This window comes from Carassius auratus, chromosome 19 (genome assembly GCF_003368295.1).
Source record: "Carassius auratus strain Wakin chromosome 19, ASM336829v1, whole genome shotgun sequence".
In the NCBI taxonomy this organism is placed as follows: Eukaryota; Metazoa; Chordata; class Actinopteri; order Cypriniformes; family Cyprinidae; genus Carassius; species Carassius auratus.
In genome coordinates, this window is record NC_039261.1 from 6,760,524 (window position 1) to 6,779,599 (window position 19,076).

The 19,076-nt window shown below is 36.9% G+C and overlaps 2 protein-coding genes across 3 annotated transcripts; both read right to left on the reverse strand.

Moving 5' to 3' along the window:
* On the reverse strand, window positions 1-10,971 carry rbm24a (RNA binding motif protein 24a). Its single transcript, XM_026288582.1, has 4 exons — window positions 10,450-10,971; window positions 9,259-9,382; window positions 8,735-8,789; window positions 1-2,646 (listed from the first exon to the last, which is right to left on the reverse strand). Exons 1-4 carry the CDS (start codon window positions 10,615-10,617, stop codon window positions 2,304-2,306), a joined length of 690 nt encoding a protein of 229 aa, XP_026144367.1. The 5' UTR covers window positions 10,618-10,971; the 3' UTR covers window positions 1-2,303.
* Window positions 10,972-15,627: 4,656 nt separating this feature from the next.
* On the reverse strand, window positions 15,628-18,478 carry LOC113119266 (stathmin domain-containing protein 1-like). 2 transcript variants are annotated; one of them, XM_026288581.1, is made up of 5 exons: window positions 18,144-18,478; window positions 17,654-17,774; window positions 17,373-17,506; window positions 16,349-16,480; window positions 15,628-16,165 (listed from the first exon to the last, which is right to left on the reverse strand). In XM_026288581.1, the coding sequence occupies exons 1-5, from the start codon at window positions 18,210-18,212 to the stop codon at window positions 15,905-15,907; spliced, it is 717 nt and encodes a 238-aa protein (XP_026144366.1). In that variant the 5' UTR covers window positions 18,213-18,478; the 3' UTR covers window positions 15,628-15,904. The 2 variants fall into 2 exon arrangements, with proteins under 2 accessions (XP_026144366.1, XP_026144365.1); XM_026288580.1 differs by having other exon boundaries at window positions 15,639-16,165; window positions 17,654-17,786; window positions 18,144-18,471.
* Window positions 18,479-19,076: the final 598 nt, after the last annotated feature.

Sequence of the window (19,076 nt, forward strand, 5' to 3'; positions counted from 1 at the left end):
TTTGAGGTTTAAATATAGAACCTTTTATTTCCATTTAGAGTAAATAATGTTGAAAATCTGAAATAAGGCTTACCTACAGAACATTCGTATTTAAATAGTCATAAACACTTTACATGCCCAAATCCAGTGACAATGAAAAAAGTCCTTGGTTTTTGTGTGTTGTTATTCTTCTTTTTTCATATTTTCCCTTGTAAGAAAGAGTTCAAGTATAAAAATTCTCAACAGTGTACAATAGCCCATCTGATGCATATTTAAAGCAAAAGAAGCACAGCATCCATCCTCGACATTGACAATACATTCTAGTGTATGAAGCAGCATGTCCCTTAGGTTTCGCCAGGTCTTTTTTTTTTTTGTCCTTTTTTTTTAGTAATTTAAACAGTTCTGTATATGACAAATGGAAATAGCATGCCCCGAAACAACAGGCCTGCAATAAAATAAATGTCATATGATAGGCATTACACTAGCCGAAGTTTAATGTCATGTTCTAAAATTCCAAATGTATCAAGAAAAAAAAAAAAAAGATTTGTACAGTGCACATACAGAATTGTATCTTAAGTCCTACACCAACATTTTTGGTTGAGTATGTTAATAATACTACAACTAAGCCTACTCAATAACTTATAATAATAATAATAATAATATGCCATGAGATGAATACATTATATCCATACAGTACTGCTTCTAAGTCAGTGTTCTTAGAGCGCAACATAAGTCAACTCAAAATAAATATCTTAAATAGCAGATGTCTTTAAATAGCATTACAAATGTAAGGCACACAAAGATCCCTCGTACGCACGGATTCGGATCCTTTCGCTATAGTGCTGTTCTGTAAAGAGTTGCTCATTGAAATACATAGACCTTATTACGTGTGCTGGTGCTCAGACATATTTCTTAGTGAACATATAAAGACCAGACCGATAGCGGTTCATTGTATAGGGTAAAAAGCTTGCAGGGAACCCCCCCCCCTCCATTATCGTGGATCCTCATCGTGTTCAAGATAATGATCCGTCGCTGATACCAGGAGGATGCACAGGTCTGTCCTCAAGCTTCTGGACCCTCTCTAGGAGGATAAGAAGAGTTGACAGACCCGGAGCAGGACAGGGGTCCAGGGATGAAACTGTGACAGCTCAATAAACGAGCACCAGTGATCTTTCCAGAGCAATCTGACTGTGTGTGTGTGTGAGTGAGTGAGTGTGTTTCAGTGCCTGTTCCTTCCAACAAAGCAATTGCTGCCAGATTCTAGTACTAGTACTGAGCAATGCCCCATGCTTTTTTTCCCCCATGTAGTCATCTTTGTGTGTGTGTGTTATGCATCCTCCCTCGCCCACAGACAGACATTAACACTTAGATTTGTGTGTAACGGTGTACATGTTAGTGTTTTGTAAGCATATAATACAATACATCTCAGTCTTTTTTTTTTTTTTTTCGAGAGTGCCTTCGAATTGTTCGATGCCCATTGTGGGGGAGCAAAAGAAAATCTCTCCTGTTCCTGCACTTTGTTTTGTCCCCTGGCGGCCTGTTAGCTTTGCATAGGTCAGGAGGTCAATACAGGAGTCAGAGAAAGGGGGGACATTCAGCATCAGATAGATAAAAAGGTAGTTCACAACACATAAAACATGCTAACACTGGATCTCGCTCCATTTCGCCACAGTTAGGTCTACTATCCCTGATTGGCAGAGTGTGACGTTTCTAATTCGCTGAAAAATGCTCCATTTCCCTGATGAACAAAAAAAAAAAAAAGAAAGAAAAAAAAAAAAGAAATGCACTTGAGAAGACAGAAAAAAATGAGCCCTCAAAAATGAGAATAAATATAAAGGTAAGGGGCCCTAGAATCAAAACAATGTGGGACATTTCCAATTGTCTTTCGGAAAAATGGTCGCCTACATTAAATGACAGCATCGGGACTTCAGGTTTCATCTACAACGCAACTATACCACAGTGATTAGTCGCTGCATACCTCTTAGCAATAAATATCCTACTCTAATATTAATTATAGTAATATAGATAACATGATAATAATGATAATAGTAAAAAGCTAGATTCTGTCCTTTTCTGCTATCTTTTTTTGTTTGTCTGCTTTTGTTTTGTTTTTCTTTAATCACAGCAAGTTGGAAAGCAATGGAGTTCCCATCTCACTAATAATCTCTCTATCAATTACTATCCCCCTCCTGTATGCTCCTCGTTTTCCTCCTCTTGCAATCAACCCACAACCAGCAACTATTTTCGTCACCATCCTCTTCATTATCTAGTAGCAGTCGTTGGGCGTCAATTCCCTGCGCTTCTCCCGTCCGTCTCTTTGATTGCTATTGCATCCGTTCGGCTTGCAGCTGCTGGGGCTGGTATTGAGCGAAGGCGGCAGCTGCGGCTGCAGACCCCGGCGCGGCGGTGGCCAGTGGCTGCTGCATGGCATAGCCGTAGCCGGCGGTAGCTACGTAGCCGGCTGCAGCAGGAGAGGCAGCGTATGGGTACTGCTCGTAGGCTGCGGCGGCTGCAGCGGTTGCGGCACTGGCGTACTGTGCGTAGGCTGCACCGGTGTAGTCGATGTAAGGTGAGGACGCGGTGGCAGAGGCCGCCGCTGGCTGGATGTGAGGGATGACCACACTGGGCTGCATGAAGGCCTGCGGGTACACGTAGTGAGTGGGGATCCTGTGAGAGACAAGCATGACAGCATGTTAGCAATGCATTACGGACACATCAAATACAGAACCACAACCACAGCGCGGCCAAGCACCCCATTTCCACAATTCAGTAACACCAAGGAAATGCCTGCTAGTGATTATTAGATATATAAGGTTGCCAAAATAGACATTTCTCTGTACAATTGTAATTTCTGTGCCATTAGTGTTACCAAATAATTACTGTCATCAGACAGGTTTTTCCCAAATGTATCCACGAGTCATTGGTTAAGCAAGTGGATCTACCTATACACATCTATGGCTGCTAAATTAGGTTGGTCAAGACACTTCAGAGCAATGCTTTGATAGCCAGTGCTTACATTATGATAAAAAAAATAAATAAAAAAAACCTTAGACAGGTATTTTATTTTAATTTAACTATTTTAGTTAGAAAGCCAAGTTCAATCCAACTGAACATTATTCGCATCAGCTATTGGTCAGATGCCCCTCCCACAAGCTCATGCCACTAGTTGAGCCACTGTTGCTATGTCAGACTGGTCGGGATTCTCGAACAAAGAGAGCAATGTTTTGATAGCTCCTCATTGTTTACACTTTACAACATATAATTGTATTAAAGTTTCTGTACTATAACTTGGGACTGGAGAAAATAGTTTAACATCCTTTTAAAACTTAAAATGCTAAGTAAACGGATCATCTGTGTGAATCATCAGTGTTAAAAGTCACATGCGTTCAACACTCCTGTGTCCACCCTATGAAATGGGGGAAGGCAGGACCCAGGAGAGGCGAAGAGGAGATGAGGGGAGCATTGTGAATATGTCAGGGCTACTTTGACAGCTGGACAGTTTTCAAAAAGGGACGTTGCTGGCTGTTTCCCCCTCCGCACTTAGACAATGAGCCTCAGGCTGGACAGCACACACAGAGGGGAGTTTTGATTAAATAAGCAATCAGGAACAATGAGCCCATTCTGCCTTTCATTACGTACCCCGTTGCACTTTCAGAGCGCTTCTCACATTTACGGGCGAGAACTTTTAAAATCAGTTTACAACTATATTGTAAAAGACAGTGACATCTGTGAGAGTTTAGGGTTGGAGATTCTCATGAAAAACTCAAATGAGTTAAAGAAACAGGGATCTGTGGCTGTTGGGAAGCAACATGTACTCTGACCTGCACAAATAGAATAGGAATTTCCACAATGAGGCTTATTAGATAAGATGGTGTTTATGACTAGAATTAGAGTTTGTTGAGATGGTTTGAAAAAGTGAGAGAATGGTTCTATCATGGCAACCCTATTTGTAGCACACCATTAAAACAATCAAAACTCAACCCCTGACCACCCCCAAAATCAAACTCCAAAACCTCTGCCCCAAAATCAAAGAAAATAAGCATACCACAGGCGTCAAGAAAAAAAAGGGGGGCAACAGTATGTATTACCAACATCAACTCAAAACACACAACCACTCACATAATGCCATAAATGATAGGAATGAAACAAAACCTTCCTTTTTCTCACTCAGGTCAAAGGGCAAAGATGCTCCTAAATCTTTCATAGATGCCTTGCCAGCCTGAGGTGACAGCAGGGATTGTGTTAATATAGACTACCATAAGATTCAAACACAGTGAAAATACACTCAGCTTTTAAACTTTGAGAAGATCACATTCATCCTGCACAGGCACCACAACAAAAACATCACCAGACACAGGTGACTATTCATTCATTTAAATAAAATGCTTCACTCACTTAAAACAAGGTTCATATTGTGAACAGACATCAGACACAGACATTCATTCTGTGATTTACATATGTATCAGTGTGAAAATGATTGGTAAACAACTTAAAAATGATCGATTAAGGGACAATATTTGCCCTGAATCTTATGAGCATTTATTTTTACTTTTATGGGGGCACAGTTTCAATGTAACATATTAATGAATTAATATATAACATTAGTAATTAAAGTCGTTAGATATAAGATAATGTTACCAATCAAATACATTTTAAGAATGCACCAAAATATGTCTACAAAATATAGTTTACCAACACAACAGTCACAATGGGCAGTTGTAAGGCCATTGCTATGCGGTTTGCTAAAGTACTGTGGCTGGTCACAAAGATGTTTTTGACTTGAATAAAGAATAGCTTAAACAGTAAAGTTAGAGCAAACAAATAAATGCAATAAACCTTCTAGCACTTAATGGATGTAGCAAAGCACATCTTTAAAAAAATACTAAGTTAAAATGTAATACTTTTTAATACCTTGCTCAGGGCATGTCTATCACAACATGGTCTAATTTTAGGTTGGTCTGTTAGTTGTTAGTACATTGGGATCCATACTACCGAACATGCTGTCTAAAAGCAGTAGCAAGTTACAGATAAATGACAGAAACCTTGCACAACCATTTTGAGTGAAATAAAATGCAGCTGACTCAAGACCAGAGTCAATGCAGCTCTTTCAGTGTGAGTGACAGGGAGGGCTGAATGCTATTTTCTGCTTCCTAGGTCATTCCAAACTAGAGTGTCATTTTCTAAATGCAAGAAGATTTTGCCTTCTAAATCTTTATCTGTTTGTCTTGTGCGCCCTTACGAAAATTAAAGACGCATCTAATGTCTATGAGCCCAAATAATCAATGATTTATGCAAATATCCTTCTCCCATTGAAAACGATCTATCAGTTTCTTTCAAATAGAGATTAAAATAACTTGTTATTGTGCCATTCAACAGTGCACATAAATTTACCCATCTAGATCCCTGCAGGCCAGGAACCTTGAGTTTTGTGTCTAAATAAAGGTCAACTTCAGACTTGAGTTTCACAGATCTAGAAGACACCTGTTGTCATCTGTGAAGATCTCAACTGTGCAGCTAAGATCGGGGAGAAGAGAACTAAAATTAAATGTAATTAAATTAAATGTATGCATTTAGCATACGCTTTTATCCAAAGCGACTTCCATTGTATTCAGGCTATCAATTTTTACATATCATGTGTTCCCGAGGAATCAAACCCCCAACCTTGCGCTTGATAACGCAGTGCTCTACCAATTGAGCTACAGGAACACTAAAATTATATGTTCTACTAAATTTGGACCAATTCGCCTGTATTATCTGTTTAGGCTGTTTTTACACACTATGTGTGATAATGGCCTATTTACCGCTGAGCTCATGAGAACCTCTACAAAAAAAGTTGCAGAACAGGCATGACTTAGCAAATTTTAAACCTGCCCCATATATTACACTGTTCCAATTTGACTACTGTTTGGCTCCTGAGCAACCTTTTCCAACCACTTCAAGGTCAAAAAATGATGCCACTGTTCATTTGACACACAGCTTCCTGACAACACTGTCAAAAAATGCACTGGTGCTAGACAGGAGGTGCCACCTCAGCGGCAATGTGGCACATGTTGGGCCTTGTTGAGTTTATCTCGAAGCTAAATGTCAGGAGCGGCCCAACCCCCCAAGCCGAGAACGAGTTTGTGACAGTGACCGGAGCCAGAGAGATAGATAGAGGGAGAAAGAGAAAGACAGAGTGTTAAAGAGCGAGAGAAAGCTTCATGCGACTGCAGTGTCAGCACTACAGCCTTTGTGCAGAACAATGGTGAAGCTTGTTTTCCTTAACGCCGTACGGGGACATGTGACGAAGGCTCGCTCAGGGGGCTGTGGCATCCAGACATTTGTTTGTCACAGCAGTGGGCTCACAACACTGCAAACACATGCATGCATGTCACAAACAGACACACGCTCACCCACACACATACGCACACACTGTGGATTCCTCCACAGATTAAACTAGGACACTGAACACCTGCCAGTTTTTTAATATGCCTGCTGATCTAACGGTTATTTCTTTGTCTTTCTGTCTTTGGCATGATAATGTTCAAAAGTTGAGGGTTGGTAAAATGAATAAGAAATTAATACCTTTTTCAGCAAGGATGCATTAGATAAAAAAAAAAAAAAAAAAACTAAACACTAAAGCAAGTACTTTTATAATGGCGCAAAAGATTTTGATTTCAAATGTGTGTTTTTTTTGGTACTCTCAACTCAAAGAATCCTAAAAACACATATATTATTGTTTTTACAAAAATACTAAGCAGCACAACTATTTTCAACACTAATAATAATAAGAAATGTTTCCTGAGCAGCTAATCAGCATATTAAATGATTTCTGAAGGATTGTGTGACTCTGAAGAGTGGAGTAATAGATGCTGAAAATTCAAATAATGAAATAAAATATAACAAAAAGAAAACAGTTAGTTAAAATAATACAGTAACATTTTAAAATTTGAACATGTTAAATAAATGCAGCCTTGGTGACCTTAAGAGACCTCAAATCAAAACATAAAAAAAATGACCAACCTCAAACTTCCGAACAGCAAACTTACACGAGCAGTCAGGGCGGTAAAAAAAATAAAATAAAAAATGAATAAACCGATAATTAAAAAAAAAATCTATTATCATTTACTCACCCTCATTTCACTCGATACCTGTATTTTCTTTCCTGAGACATAAAATAAGATGTGAGATCTGAGCTGTTCATTTCCATATAGTAGATATACATGGTGATTTTTAAATGGCAAATGAAGCTCTATAAAAACATGACAAAATCTGACTTGTAATCTATACTTCAAATCTTCAGAACCTATTCAATAATTCTGTGTGAGAAACAGACAAAAATTTAAGTTATACACCAAAAAGACACAAAAGATCCCATTTTATTTGGTGTCAATGTTTAAATAAGCTATTTTTTGCAGTTCATTTTTAGCAAATAGCTAGGCCCACTTAAATGTCCGTCTTTTCATCACACAAAGCCATCGTATGGCTTCAAAAGACTTGCAACATAGGCTAAATAAAAATGATCCTGTTTTGCTGCATGGAAAAGAACACCTCAGACATGCTGTTTTCAATCTCTTATTGCATTTTGCTGAATAAAAAATACAGAGGAACAATAAGAGGCTGAGTAAATTAGTATATTTTAAATTTCTTGTTTGGGTAAACTACCCCTTTATACTTTTTGGTTGGTTTCGTTTTAATACAGAAATGGTCAACAAGGGATTTACAAGGAGATCATCACTGAAAGAGAAACGGCAGGACTCTAGAGACTCTGGATCCACTGTAGGATGCCTTATAGGGCTAAAGGAGTAAAGAGACGACAGAGGAGAGATAGAGAGAGAGAGCTGGAGGAGGAGGAGAAATGAACAGACACAATGGAGATGGGAGAGGACGGTAAATGGTGAGCATGTGTCAGTCTCTGTGTTGTGAGTGTGACAGGACTCCCAATCAGTGAGCAAAATAAAACCGCAACGTGCATGTTTGGAGACGTGAAGAGGGATCAACAACGGCACACAAAACAAAATGGCACTCACTCCAATAACAAGACACCAGAAAACACAAAAAAAGTGAATAGAAAGAAAAATAAATGGGCAAAAACACAAGCTCCAGCAATAAAAACGTGAAGAAACAAATAAAATAAAAAAATTATTCACACTTTGCTCCATGGCAAAGTTATCACTCCTCCACAACACGGAAATTCAGCAGCCCAAAACCAGCCTTTTTTCCATTAAATTAAAAAAAGCACACAGTTAAGCTATCAACACCACTTCATAACGGTAAAAAGGCACACACATAGCTCTATGTACTATTAAAAGTGAAAAGTCCAAACCAAAATAAAACCAACATACATGCATCGGTAATCACCCTTTTCAAGCTTGTTTGTGTGTGTTTGAGTCTACAGGTACTGTAGCTACAGATCTGCACAAAGCTCTCAGAGCTATTCCTCAAACCACCAGTTATCTTAACCCAAATCGAGCCTGTCGGACCAGAGAAAGATAGACAACATTGAGTCAGGCTATAGTTTCCAGTGTAAAAGATCTTCTTACTCACTTACACACACACATATGCACACTCTCAACATCAATCTAATCATAGCAAAGTATTAAATAAGCTTCAGTAATTATGAATAAGCATTGAACGTCATGTCTTCCCTATTATCAATGTATAAAAATACATTTGTTTATGATGCCTCTCTGAGTTCATAAACTGGTCCTAATGCTGGTTTGATGTTCAAAACTACCACTGAAAACATACTTTATATATTTTTGCTCTTACTCACCCATATGGTCTTTGGATGAAAGCAGGGTGAATCTGAGGGACACCGAAGGTAAAACCTGCACACAATTATTAAACAGCAAATTAACCATTTTTGCATATTACTAATGTTACAGTCCCAACCTAAGCTGCTAAAGATGTCTGTAGATTAAGTTAAACATTGGTGGAACTACGGTGTTGTCGAGGTTTGCCAAGTCAGTGGGACTGTATACATGAAGTACAATAGCTTACAGTTAATCACATCATTACATCTCTAATCTCCTTTACAGTGACTGTTTACCATTAATTAAGACCTGAAATCCTTCGGTAAACATCAGCGCATGTACAAACAAAGAAACTACAGAACTCAAAAATGCCTATGCTTTTGTTGGAACATAAATGTATCTGCGCTTTGTCAGTCAAACTTTGTAGGGTTTATTGGGAGTCATTGTGTCAATAAAAGAGCGATGCAGTTGGTAACCAATGGCGTCTTCTCATGAATATTATCTTTATGTCTTTGCTCTTTATAACAACGCATAGTAGCCTCACCTGGCTGCATCACCCGTGGCTTGGCTCCGAGATAAGCCAGGTTAACGTTGGCTTTCCTGCCGTCGATGATGGGGTTGGGGTCCTTACAGGCTCTGTCTGCAGCAGAACGGTCTGCCATAGTCACCTAGTTTGAGACAGAACAAACAGAGAAGAGTGGTGCATGAGAGATTAAACCAACATTAAACCAACAAATGATCTAAAAACTAAAGGGGTGTGCTAATTATGGTAACATAAATACAAAAACAAGCTTCCATGGCCGTATTTGGAACTGAATAGCCAGACATAGCCATTGCAGACTTCACTCAATTCGTTTAAATAAACCCTTGTGACCTCTGCCCCAAATGAGGCTTTAAACACAAGATGGTTTGTGTTATTTGGTGTTTATTTATTTTTTAAGATGTCTGGCTAACAAAACCATTAAAGACAGAGGTCACTCAAGTCTTTATATGCCTTATTTTGGATATCCTTGTGAAGCAGGCAACAGGTTTATTGTGAAATCCACTAGGGTCCCTTAACTTCTGCAGTGTGGATGGTCAAAACATTACAAGTTGGCTTGTTTACTCAGTCGCTGAGGAACTCTTATCAGGGTGCTTCTAGTCAAACTCGACAGCTGAGCCAACAAGGGCCTGCTTTAGACTTGTGCAATTTGTTCAGTCAGGAATGATTAATATTCTGATTATTAACAAGCAGCTTGAACATATACTTTGTATGTTTTAGATTTAAAGAGGCCGTCGCCGTTTACTCAAAAATGATGGCGCTCCAAACTTGTATGACTTTCTCGGGATGTTTTTAAGGGAAATAACAGTCTGGGTCAACTTTCATGATACCTTTTTCTTGTTATGTTTTTTTTATTTTTTTTTTTTACATAAAATGAAAGTGAATGGGAACTGGGTTATTCAAGTTTCGTGCTCGCCACAACACGAGGGTAAGTAAACGAGTGGGGTGAACTGTCCCTTTTACAACACAGGTTTCAATATCAGTCTGTAAAATAAATGCATGCAGGTAGAATAAAACATTTTTAAAATGTTTACCATTTTTAGCAGCCTTTTACTAAAGAAATACAAGTAGGTATTTGAGCAAGCACGCGCGTTCTGCAAAAACTCAGTGCGTTTGATTATAAAACACTGAGTTGTCATTTAAGTGTGTTGTCACGCAAAGTTTAAGTTTGACAGCCACTGTGGGAATACTTACAAATCCATAACCCCTGGACTTTCCAGTCTGTCTGTCGGTAATCACCACAGCTTCTTCTATTTCGCCAAACACTTCAAAATATTTCCTTAGACTGGAATCCGTCGTATGATACGGAAGACCACCGACAAATATCTTGGTATAAGTGGTGTCCTTTTGGGTGGTATGCATCCTCACAAAAATGCTCGTACAAAAATAAAAAAGGGGAAAGACGGTAGTGCAATGTAGGACTGATAATGACCGTACCACTCCTTTAATATTCCGTTAAAATATTCACTAGAAGTTACAAAAAGCGATTGCTGAGAAATTATAAAACGCGCGCACGCAGATGGGGTTGATGTCAGAGGTAGATCAATGTGGTAATTAATGTGGAGCGGATTGAGCCAAGGATCATCAGGTGGGTCGAACTCCTCTTCCAAACTGACGTGACTTCTAAAAAGTGCGTGTTACCCATTCCTAAAAGCACCCGGTTAAACCACACCCAGATCACTTTGAGGGAGGTAGCACGCTTGACCCCACGCCCACTACACGCGCTTGGACAACAGCTGGACGGCGCACAACGGGCATCTGTGTGCCTTTGTTCAAAAACTGTAGACATTTCATACAGTTGTTGTTTCAGTAAATGCATGTAAATGTTTGTGCGACGGGAAAATACTCCAAACGTCAAGCTTTTCTAACAGTAACCTTGCTTTAAAAACTACATTAAACCAACCATATGGTTTTAGGTTTAAATGGGTCACCAGCCATCCTAGCTAAGCTTTGACAGCAAGTTGTTCTCCCAACCAAACCAGCTGAAAAATGCCCTAAAACTCTATAAGTTTATAACCACCTGAATACTGTCTGTAAACCCCATGAAACCAGACTACAGACCAGACTGGAAGACAAACATGCTAGGTTAAACCAGACTATATTTGTTTAAGCTGTTTTTCCCCAACAGGAAACATCGGCAGGAAACATTGGCAGTTTCGAGATCTAACAAAAATATGGCTTCGTGCAAAAGCTAAGCATGACAGTGCCAGATCTGTTACAAATAGCCTAAACTTAATTGCTAAATTCAGAAAGGCTATAATGGCTGACACAAATTGGGTTAACAGTGCACTCCATATGACCCAGTACATAAGAAAATAACAAAAGAATGACTTACAAAAATTGTAAACAATGAAGCCACTCATAATTATATATATATATATATATATATATATATATATATATATATATATATATATATATATATATATATGAAGAGTTCAGATGCAAAAGCCTCTAAATGCCATCTGAAATTTTCATCTAAAATTAGGATTTTTATCAAGCTCCTTTGCTTAGGTTGATTAATTTTACTTCAGTTGTGATGTGCAGGTCCTTTTCCAGGCTATTAAAGTGAAATAACTGAACATAAATATAGGAGCCTGATAAAAAAAACTAATTTTAGATGAAAATTTCAGATGCCATTTAGAGGCTTTTGCATCTGAACTCTTCATATATATATATATATATATATATATATATATATATATATATATATATATATATATATATATATATATATATATATATATGTATGTATGTATGTATGTATGTATGTATGTATGTATATATATATATATATATATATATATATATATATATATATATATATATATATATATATATATATATGTGTGTGTGTGTGTGTGTGTGTGTGTGTGTGTGTGTGTGTGTGTGTATGTAAAATATATAAATGTACTTAGGATTTAGAATTTCTTTTGTAAAAATGTATTTTGGCTCCTTCAGGGCATAGTGTTCCTGACACTTACCCAGTGCCAGCATGATATGAATATAGAATTTTAACTTGCTAACATATAGCTTTTTATGTCAAAATGGCAAATAGACAATATGGCTAAATCGAAAAAAAAAAAAATGAGTAAGTCCTATAGAATTTAATTAGATTTCATGAATTTAGAGCAAAGTATTTAAAATGTTGCAAAATGTTGCTAACAAAAACAAAATGTTTCCAACACACACCTTTCACACTTGGTCTTTAATAATAGACATGGCTATCTGTAGATAAGCACAGAAGCAAACCCAGCATATCTTATCAGGCTGATCTTGTCCGTTAGGACAACTTGGCAGGTGGTGGGTAAGAGAGGTAAAATAATTCTTCATGTGAAGAAAATACACAGATATGCTGAAGAATTGACGCTTTTCAAATGCTGTTTCATTGAAACTCAAAACTGAGCGAGCGTCTGGGCATGTTTCCTGCATCCCTCAATGAGTATTTGCAGCACAAAGGCACTCATTTTGTGTTGTCAACATCTTTCATTTATCTTCACACTTTTTTGTGCATTGTTATACGTATAAAAATGTAATATTGTATTTTGTTATATTTTTCTATTTTGTGTTCAGTCACCATATTATTAAACATTTCACTATCTAACTTTTTAGCTTTTTCGTAATATGACTTTGTAGAAATATGCATAAGTCTCGACCTCATTCTTCAGGACACCACTGCTATTTATTGCAACACCAAATTCAAATCAGTTAATAATTCATTACAAGTATAGTATTGCATTCTAATGTTTCTTTGACATAGCCTATGTGAAAAGCACATCTTTACAACTATTACAACTGCTAATGTCAGACCATCCCAATCTCCTTTAGGACAAAAAGAACAGACGATTTTCTAGGTCTCCATATAATTGGGAGGAAGGTGATATATCACCAGGTAAATTATTAAACAGCCTTCTCATTTAGACCATACAACTTCCAAAACACTCGGGTGATGGAGTTTTTGTGGAAGCTTGCAACCCGAGAACTAGCCTGTGTGGTGTGACCTGCCAAGCCATGTGGAGATCCTGACGCCCGTGGATGGATAATTGAGGCTTTATATAAAAAAATGTCAGGTAGGAACTCAATCGAGAGCATCCATGAATCAACTAATTTATTCATGCAGGGCCACACACTCATTAAGCTGCGAGTGGAGGCACAGTGAGGGAGATGGCTTTGTGTTTCAGCACAGTTACAAAAGGAGGCCTATCTTCTTTCAGGAGCTGTCTACATTTACCTACATGACATTGACATCTTTTTTTCTGTAGGCTACAGTTTTATGGGCGCCCATTGCATAACCTAATTGGCAATCAGTTTCATAAACTTTCCAATGAAATAAATAGTCTTGAGTTCAATTGACAAAGCTCAACTGACAGCATTTGTGAGATAACGATGATTACCACCAAAACATTTTTGACTAATTCCTTTTTTATCTTTGAAATAAAAAGCAAAAATCAAATGTATTTACGATAGAAGGCAATAGACTCCATTTTAAGGATTTGAAAGCAGAAATGTGAAGCTCATAATTTAATAAAACAACTTACATTCATTTTTATGTTAAAACCTTGAACTGTAAAGTAGGGATTGTCAATTTTACAACAGTTTTTATTAGTTTTCCATTATTTTTATAGTTTTTGTTCTTTTCAAATATGTCTACAGTAAATAGGCTATTATTAATATTTATTTCAGTTTTCGTTTAGTCACTTTAGTACATTAAGTTAAACAAGAAATATGGCCTTGGAAACTAGCTGAAATAAAACAAGTTTAAGTTTTTCAATTTTATTTCAGTTAACATTTATTTTAAGTAATCAAAAGGTTTTTAATAGTTTAGGTTACTATAATAACCCTGAATAACACACACATTATTTACGTCTTGTGGTTATATAATTGAAACATTAACATTTATGGATTCACTTCCTTTTTTTATTTTTATTTTTTACACCAAAAGTATTGTTGATTGAGTTGAACTATAACCCAAAATATTCAATAAAGTTAATGGATATAACCAGTCTTGTTAGTTCTTCTCCTTTTAAAGTCGGGCTTACTGCAGGAGAATGGTTTATAATAGACCTAATGCTCTTTTTGTAGAGCAAACTCAAAGAATGAGAGATTTTGGAGAGCCCTCAACACAATCCACCTGTCAAACACAGTCACTCACTCATACAAACACACGTTTACGGCCTTCAGAGGTCACTGGTTCTAGCGAACAGCTGAACAGCTTTGAAGTACAAGTCATAAAAGGTTAGGGTTGAAAACTCTTTAACTGTATGCTTTGTTTATTTGGATAAAGTCAGGTGAAATCTAGTTGTGCGGTACATATGTTTTAATGTTTGAGTCTAATTTCATGTGGTATCATAAAAGCCTGCATGACAAGAGCCAGCTTGAATGGTGAGGCAGTACTGCTTTGATAGAGGGGGCATTTTCAAATGTAACAGGTGGGACCTGTCAGAATGTCAGTGCAGGCAGACAAATCACTGGCAGCTGTAACAGCTCTCACACACACACACACACACACACACACACAGGACAACACGTTTTTTAAAGGTATCTACTTTTATATAATTAGCTAATTGCAAGAGGTAAATTGCATATTTACTTTAGTATAGTTAGACCATCATAATTACAAAGAGACATTCTAACATTCAAGGAAAACACCAAATAGCCATCTCAGATTTCCACCGTCCCCAAGACAAAACAATTCTCGGTTTCAGCCTAATGTAGCTCCACCTTGTGGACAGCCACTTCCCTTTGGTTGAAGGTAGTGGTTACACAGATTATCGTAATAATTGATTGAATATAAAGTAGTTTCTATGATAAACTGTACATAAAAGTTTGGGATTAATAAGAAATGAATACTTCTACTTTGAATGGATGCATTAAATTGATAAAAAATTACACTGTATAGATATTTCTACTTTGCATGGATGCATTAAATTGATAAAAAATTACACTGTATAGATATTTCAGTCTATTTCAAGTAAACGATGTTCTCTTGAAATCTCTATTTGTCTTAAAATCCTAGCAGAACAACTGTTCTTTTTAGAAGTCACCCTGGATAATAAAAGGAAATGTTACTTCAGCAAAAAACAAAAATAACAGTAATAATAATAATTTATAATATTGATATATGATTTTTGAAGGGTTATGTGACACTGAAGATTTGAGTAATGGCTGCCAAAATTTCAGTCTTGTCATCACAGGAATAAATTACACTTTAAAATATGAAAGGATAAGACAGAAAACAGTTCTTTAAAATAATTATTTCTAATGATTTGTTTCCAATATTTTTTAAATCTTGGAACTTTTGAGAAAGAATAATGTTCTTAAAATTCAAGACTTATGAGCAGTATTGAAAGAAATATCTCATTGGCAACTTGCATATATTATATATATCATGCTGAATTGTTAACCCTTCCAATTATTGCACTGCTACCTACAAAATTACTGCAACAAACTGTTTACACTTTTTAGGCACATATTTCCATGATAATATAAAACCCAAAGTCAGAATTTGATCTCAGCCATACCATATAATAAAGTGAATAATGTGTAAAGTGCATGTGCAACTCTAAGCATATACGTTAGGAAATATTGCTAGATCAAGCTGCTTCTGTATTTAGTTTCATTCTGAAACACACACACAGCAGCAGCAGGTCTAAAATCCCTCATCTGGGTCTTCAGTCTGTTGGAAGGTGGAGTCATTTTCCAGTTCTGGGGAATCATTAAGTCTTTGGTCCTCAGAGTCTCCATTGACTGGCTCCATTGACTGTAGCTGTTTGGTTCTGGTTGGGACAGGAAGCTGTTCGGAATGGAGCAGTTCCAAGGGGTCGAGTTCCCCGTCTGCGGTCACTGGGGCAGCGACACTTGGCCGTGCTGATTTAATCCTCAACCTGCGCTTCAGGTCTTCCTCCTTCTCCTAAAACAGATGTTTTAACCATATTTCATAATGTTGCAACACATACTAATGCTAATGCAATCTAACTGCACAAAAAAAGTGCAAAAAAAACTCCAAGATCAAATACATCTCTGAATATTAGCTAAGAGATTTTAAATACATTAAAACTGAATGAATGATAAATGTCATTTGGTTCTGCTTCACCTTTCTCCTCTCCTCCACCTGTCTCATCTTCATCTCAATGTCTTCTTTTCTGGTGACTTCTTGTTCTTTGCGAATTTTCAGTGATTCTAGCCGAGCAGGAGGTCTTCTCTTTGGCTTCTCAGCATCATCCATCTAACAGACATTATAAATGTTTGTCCCGGAGGAACAGAAATTAGGCTGTGAAGAATAGACCTGCAGTCTATACAAAAGATACATGGCATGAATATCCTAGATCATGTAATTTTCTTTTTCTTTTTCAGAAAGACAGTTTAACAGCTGAACAATCAGTATGTTGATAAACAACAGCACAATACATTGAAAGCACTGTACGGCCTCATTTTCATTCCTGTCAAAAATTAAATATGGTGCTTTTTTATTAAGTTATTTTTATTGAGTTGAACATATAAAAAAAACAATCAATTCTCAATTTTGGATGCATTTTGAACTATAACAGTTTTTTTTTTTTTTTTTTTTTAGGTTAAATTGAAATCAAATACTGCCATACTGCCCTTAATAATTCTGATTGTGATGTCTACTTCATAAATATTGAGAAAAGTATGGAAAAACATGTTTCTGATCACTCAAACCATATATAGAAATGAAGGCGCCCTTTGCTGGTTATTTAAATGAAGGCACCTTTTGCTGGGCTTTGCTGGTCATCTAGTGGAAAATCTTGGTACTAAAACCAAACAAACTCTCACTGAAAGCTAATTTTTTGAGATACCAACCTCAAATTTGGAACATAACTTTTTGATTTTCTAGCAGCTTTAGAGTAAAACACGGTTTGTAAAATATATATTTTCTAAAAAATATAAAAATTTTAATTACTACATTTTATATTTTCACAAACTTCAACTTCCATAACTTTTTGTAATATAATATATTGTTATTTGTTCACTTTTAAACCTTAAGTCTGTAGTCCAAAGCATTCCAAATTTATAACAGTTTAAGTTGGAATTGTCATTTTCATGTCATTTATGCTCAAAAAGTGGAACCGACAGTTAACACTGACAACAGCCCTCACCATGATGTTGTAGGCTTCCCCACTTCCTCCGTGTCTTGGTTGAGCTGGAATAATTCCCTGAACAAGCAGTTGCTCCAGGATCTCACTGGACTCTGGCCTCTCTTCACTTTGCTGGGCCAGTCCAGGGCTCTGGGCTAGATTTCACATGATGTGTAGGTCAAAATAATGCATATATTAAGTTAATTTCCTACATTTTAAATTCTCATTCCATTCCAAATTTCCTACTAGGTTGGCCAGCAGTTTTAGCTCCTTAAAAATGAAATAACATCAAGTGGTCTTACCTTGTAAAGGTGGCAGCATTCTAGGTACAGATCCAGGCAGGACTGTAGGCTCCGCTGCATCCAGACTGACCCCGCTGTCTGTGGTCATCTTGGACACGGCAGAGTCACCACGAGAGCCTCCCTGCACAACAAACTCCAAAATAAAGCAAAGGAAGTCATATATAAGTCTGGATATAACAAAACACTGAAAGCCTTAATTGTTTGCTAGTCTTGTAAGGTCTGTTGGCTGTTTTACATCTGCCAGTTAACATCGGCTACGACCAGCCACGCAGCTTTGGTTGGTTTAAGCATTTCATTTTACTTAATTATTAATCTAATATAGACTATTAAATATCACAGTTGTGAGAACAACAGATCTCTTCATCCGTTTTCTCATATGTTCCAACATAGCCTACTATAACCACGAACGTTTCCAAGTTGCTAATAATCCGATTTTATTCATTAATATTTGAAATCGTCATTAATCGAATAATACAAAGTTGCATCTTACCTCATCTCCGTTCAGACTTCTCGGTTTTACGGGTTCGACCACCGTGATTTTGGAGCTCCCACATCCCATGTTTATCGCTCAGGACAGCGCGAGCTTTCAATGCGGCTCCGAAACTATTTGATCTGTGTGAAGTTCTTAAACACTGTCGCATTCCAACACATGATCCACGATCTCGCGACCATCGTCGTCATGGACTCTCTGCGTTGCTATGTTTCGTTGCTACAATAAATCTGACCCCGTTCCAGGGGTCACGTAACCTGTTATGTTGCCTTGGCTCTGCTTATCTCGGGTTTATACGGGTAATTGATTATTAGTACAAAAGTGGCATCAACAGTTATTTTTTTAGATAATTATTAGTCACTAGATTATTTTATTAGAATAAAAAAAAATAGCATAGATAAATATCTGAAACCAAATATTGATTTTTCTTACTATTGGCAACACAACTTTTTATTTTATTTATTTATTATTAGTTTTATTTTTGATTTTTTTTTTTTTTTACTTTATTATTGACAAAATTGTTATTAATGGGACAAACGTGAAACAATCAAAATCTGCCTGTATAAAAGTAGCAAAATGTATGGATTCTGTGTGGTTAAATGTTTTCCAGATATATATATTTGTTTTATGTCTTTCTTCCAAATGACGATATGTTGGCTACATTTACTGGAAATGGCCTGTGTTCTAATGACATGTCTGTCATAAAACAATTGGCCAAGGCTTGACAGATCTATTACACATTATATGTCACCTAGACACCTTCCTCAACTACAACGGAAAAAAACCTACCCCACCAAGTGGCACAATTATAGGTCTGACTCCCTCATAACTTTTGTTGGTTAACTACTCATATTAAGTAGATAACTGCCAGCACTCATATAAGATATAATAAATTGTAGGCCTATTTAAACCCAATGTATTCATACATAACAG

What these genes read in the sequence shown, in the direction of transcription:
- rbm24a (XM_026288582.1), bottom strand. Translation starts at nt 10,617, where the DNA reads ATGCATACCACCCAAAAGGACACCACTTATACCAAGATATTTGTCGGT. An exon ending in AGTCCAGGGGTTATGGATTT is followed by an intron (nt 9,383 to 10,449) that starts GTAAGTATTCCC and finishes GTCTCAAACTAG; the next exon opens with GTGACTATGGCAGACCGTTC. An exon ending in TTCATCCAAAGACCATATGG is followed by an intron (nt 2,647 to 8,734) that starts GTGAGTAAGAGC and finishes TGTCTCTCACAG; the next exon opens with GATCCCCACTCACTACGTGT.
- LOC113119266 (XM_026288580.1), bottom strand. Translation starts at nt 18,212, where the DNA reads ATGGGATGTGGGAGCTCCAAAATCACGGTGGTCGAACCCGTAAAACCG. An exon ending in GAAGTCTGAACGGAGATGAG is followed by an intron (nt 17,787 to 18,143) that starts GTAAGATGCAAC and finishes TTTATTTTGGAG; the next exon opens with TTTGTTGTGCAGGGAGGCTC. An exon ending in AGGTGGAGGAGAGGAGAAAG is followed by an intron (nt 16,166 to 16,348) that starts GTGAAGCAGAAC and finishes CATCTGTTTTAG; the next exon opens with GAGAAGGAGGAAGACCTGAA.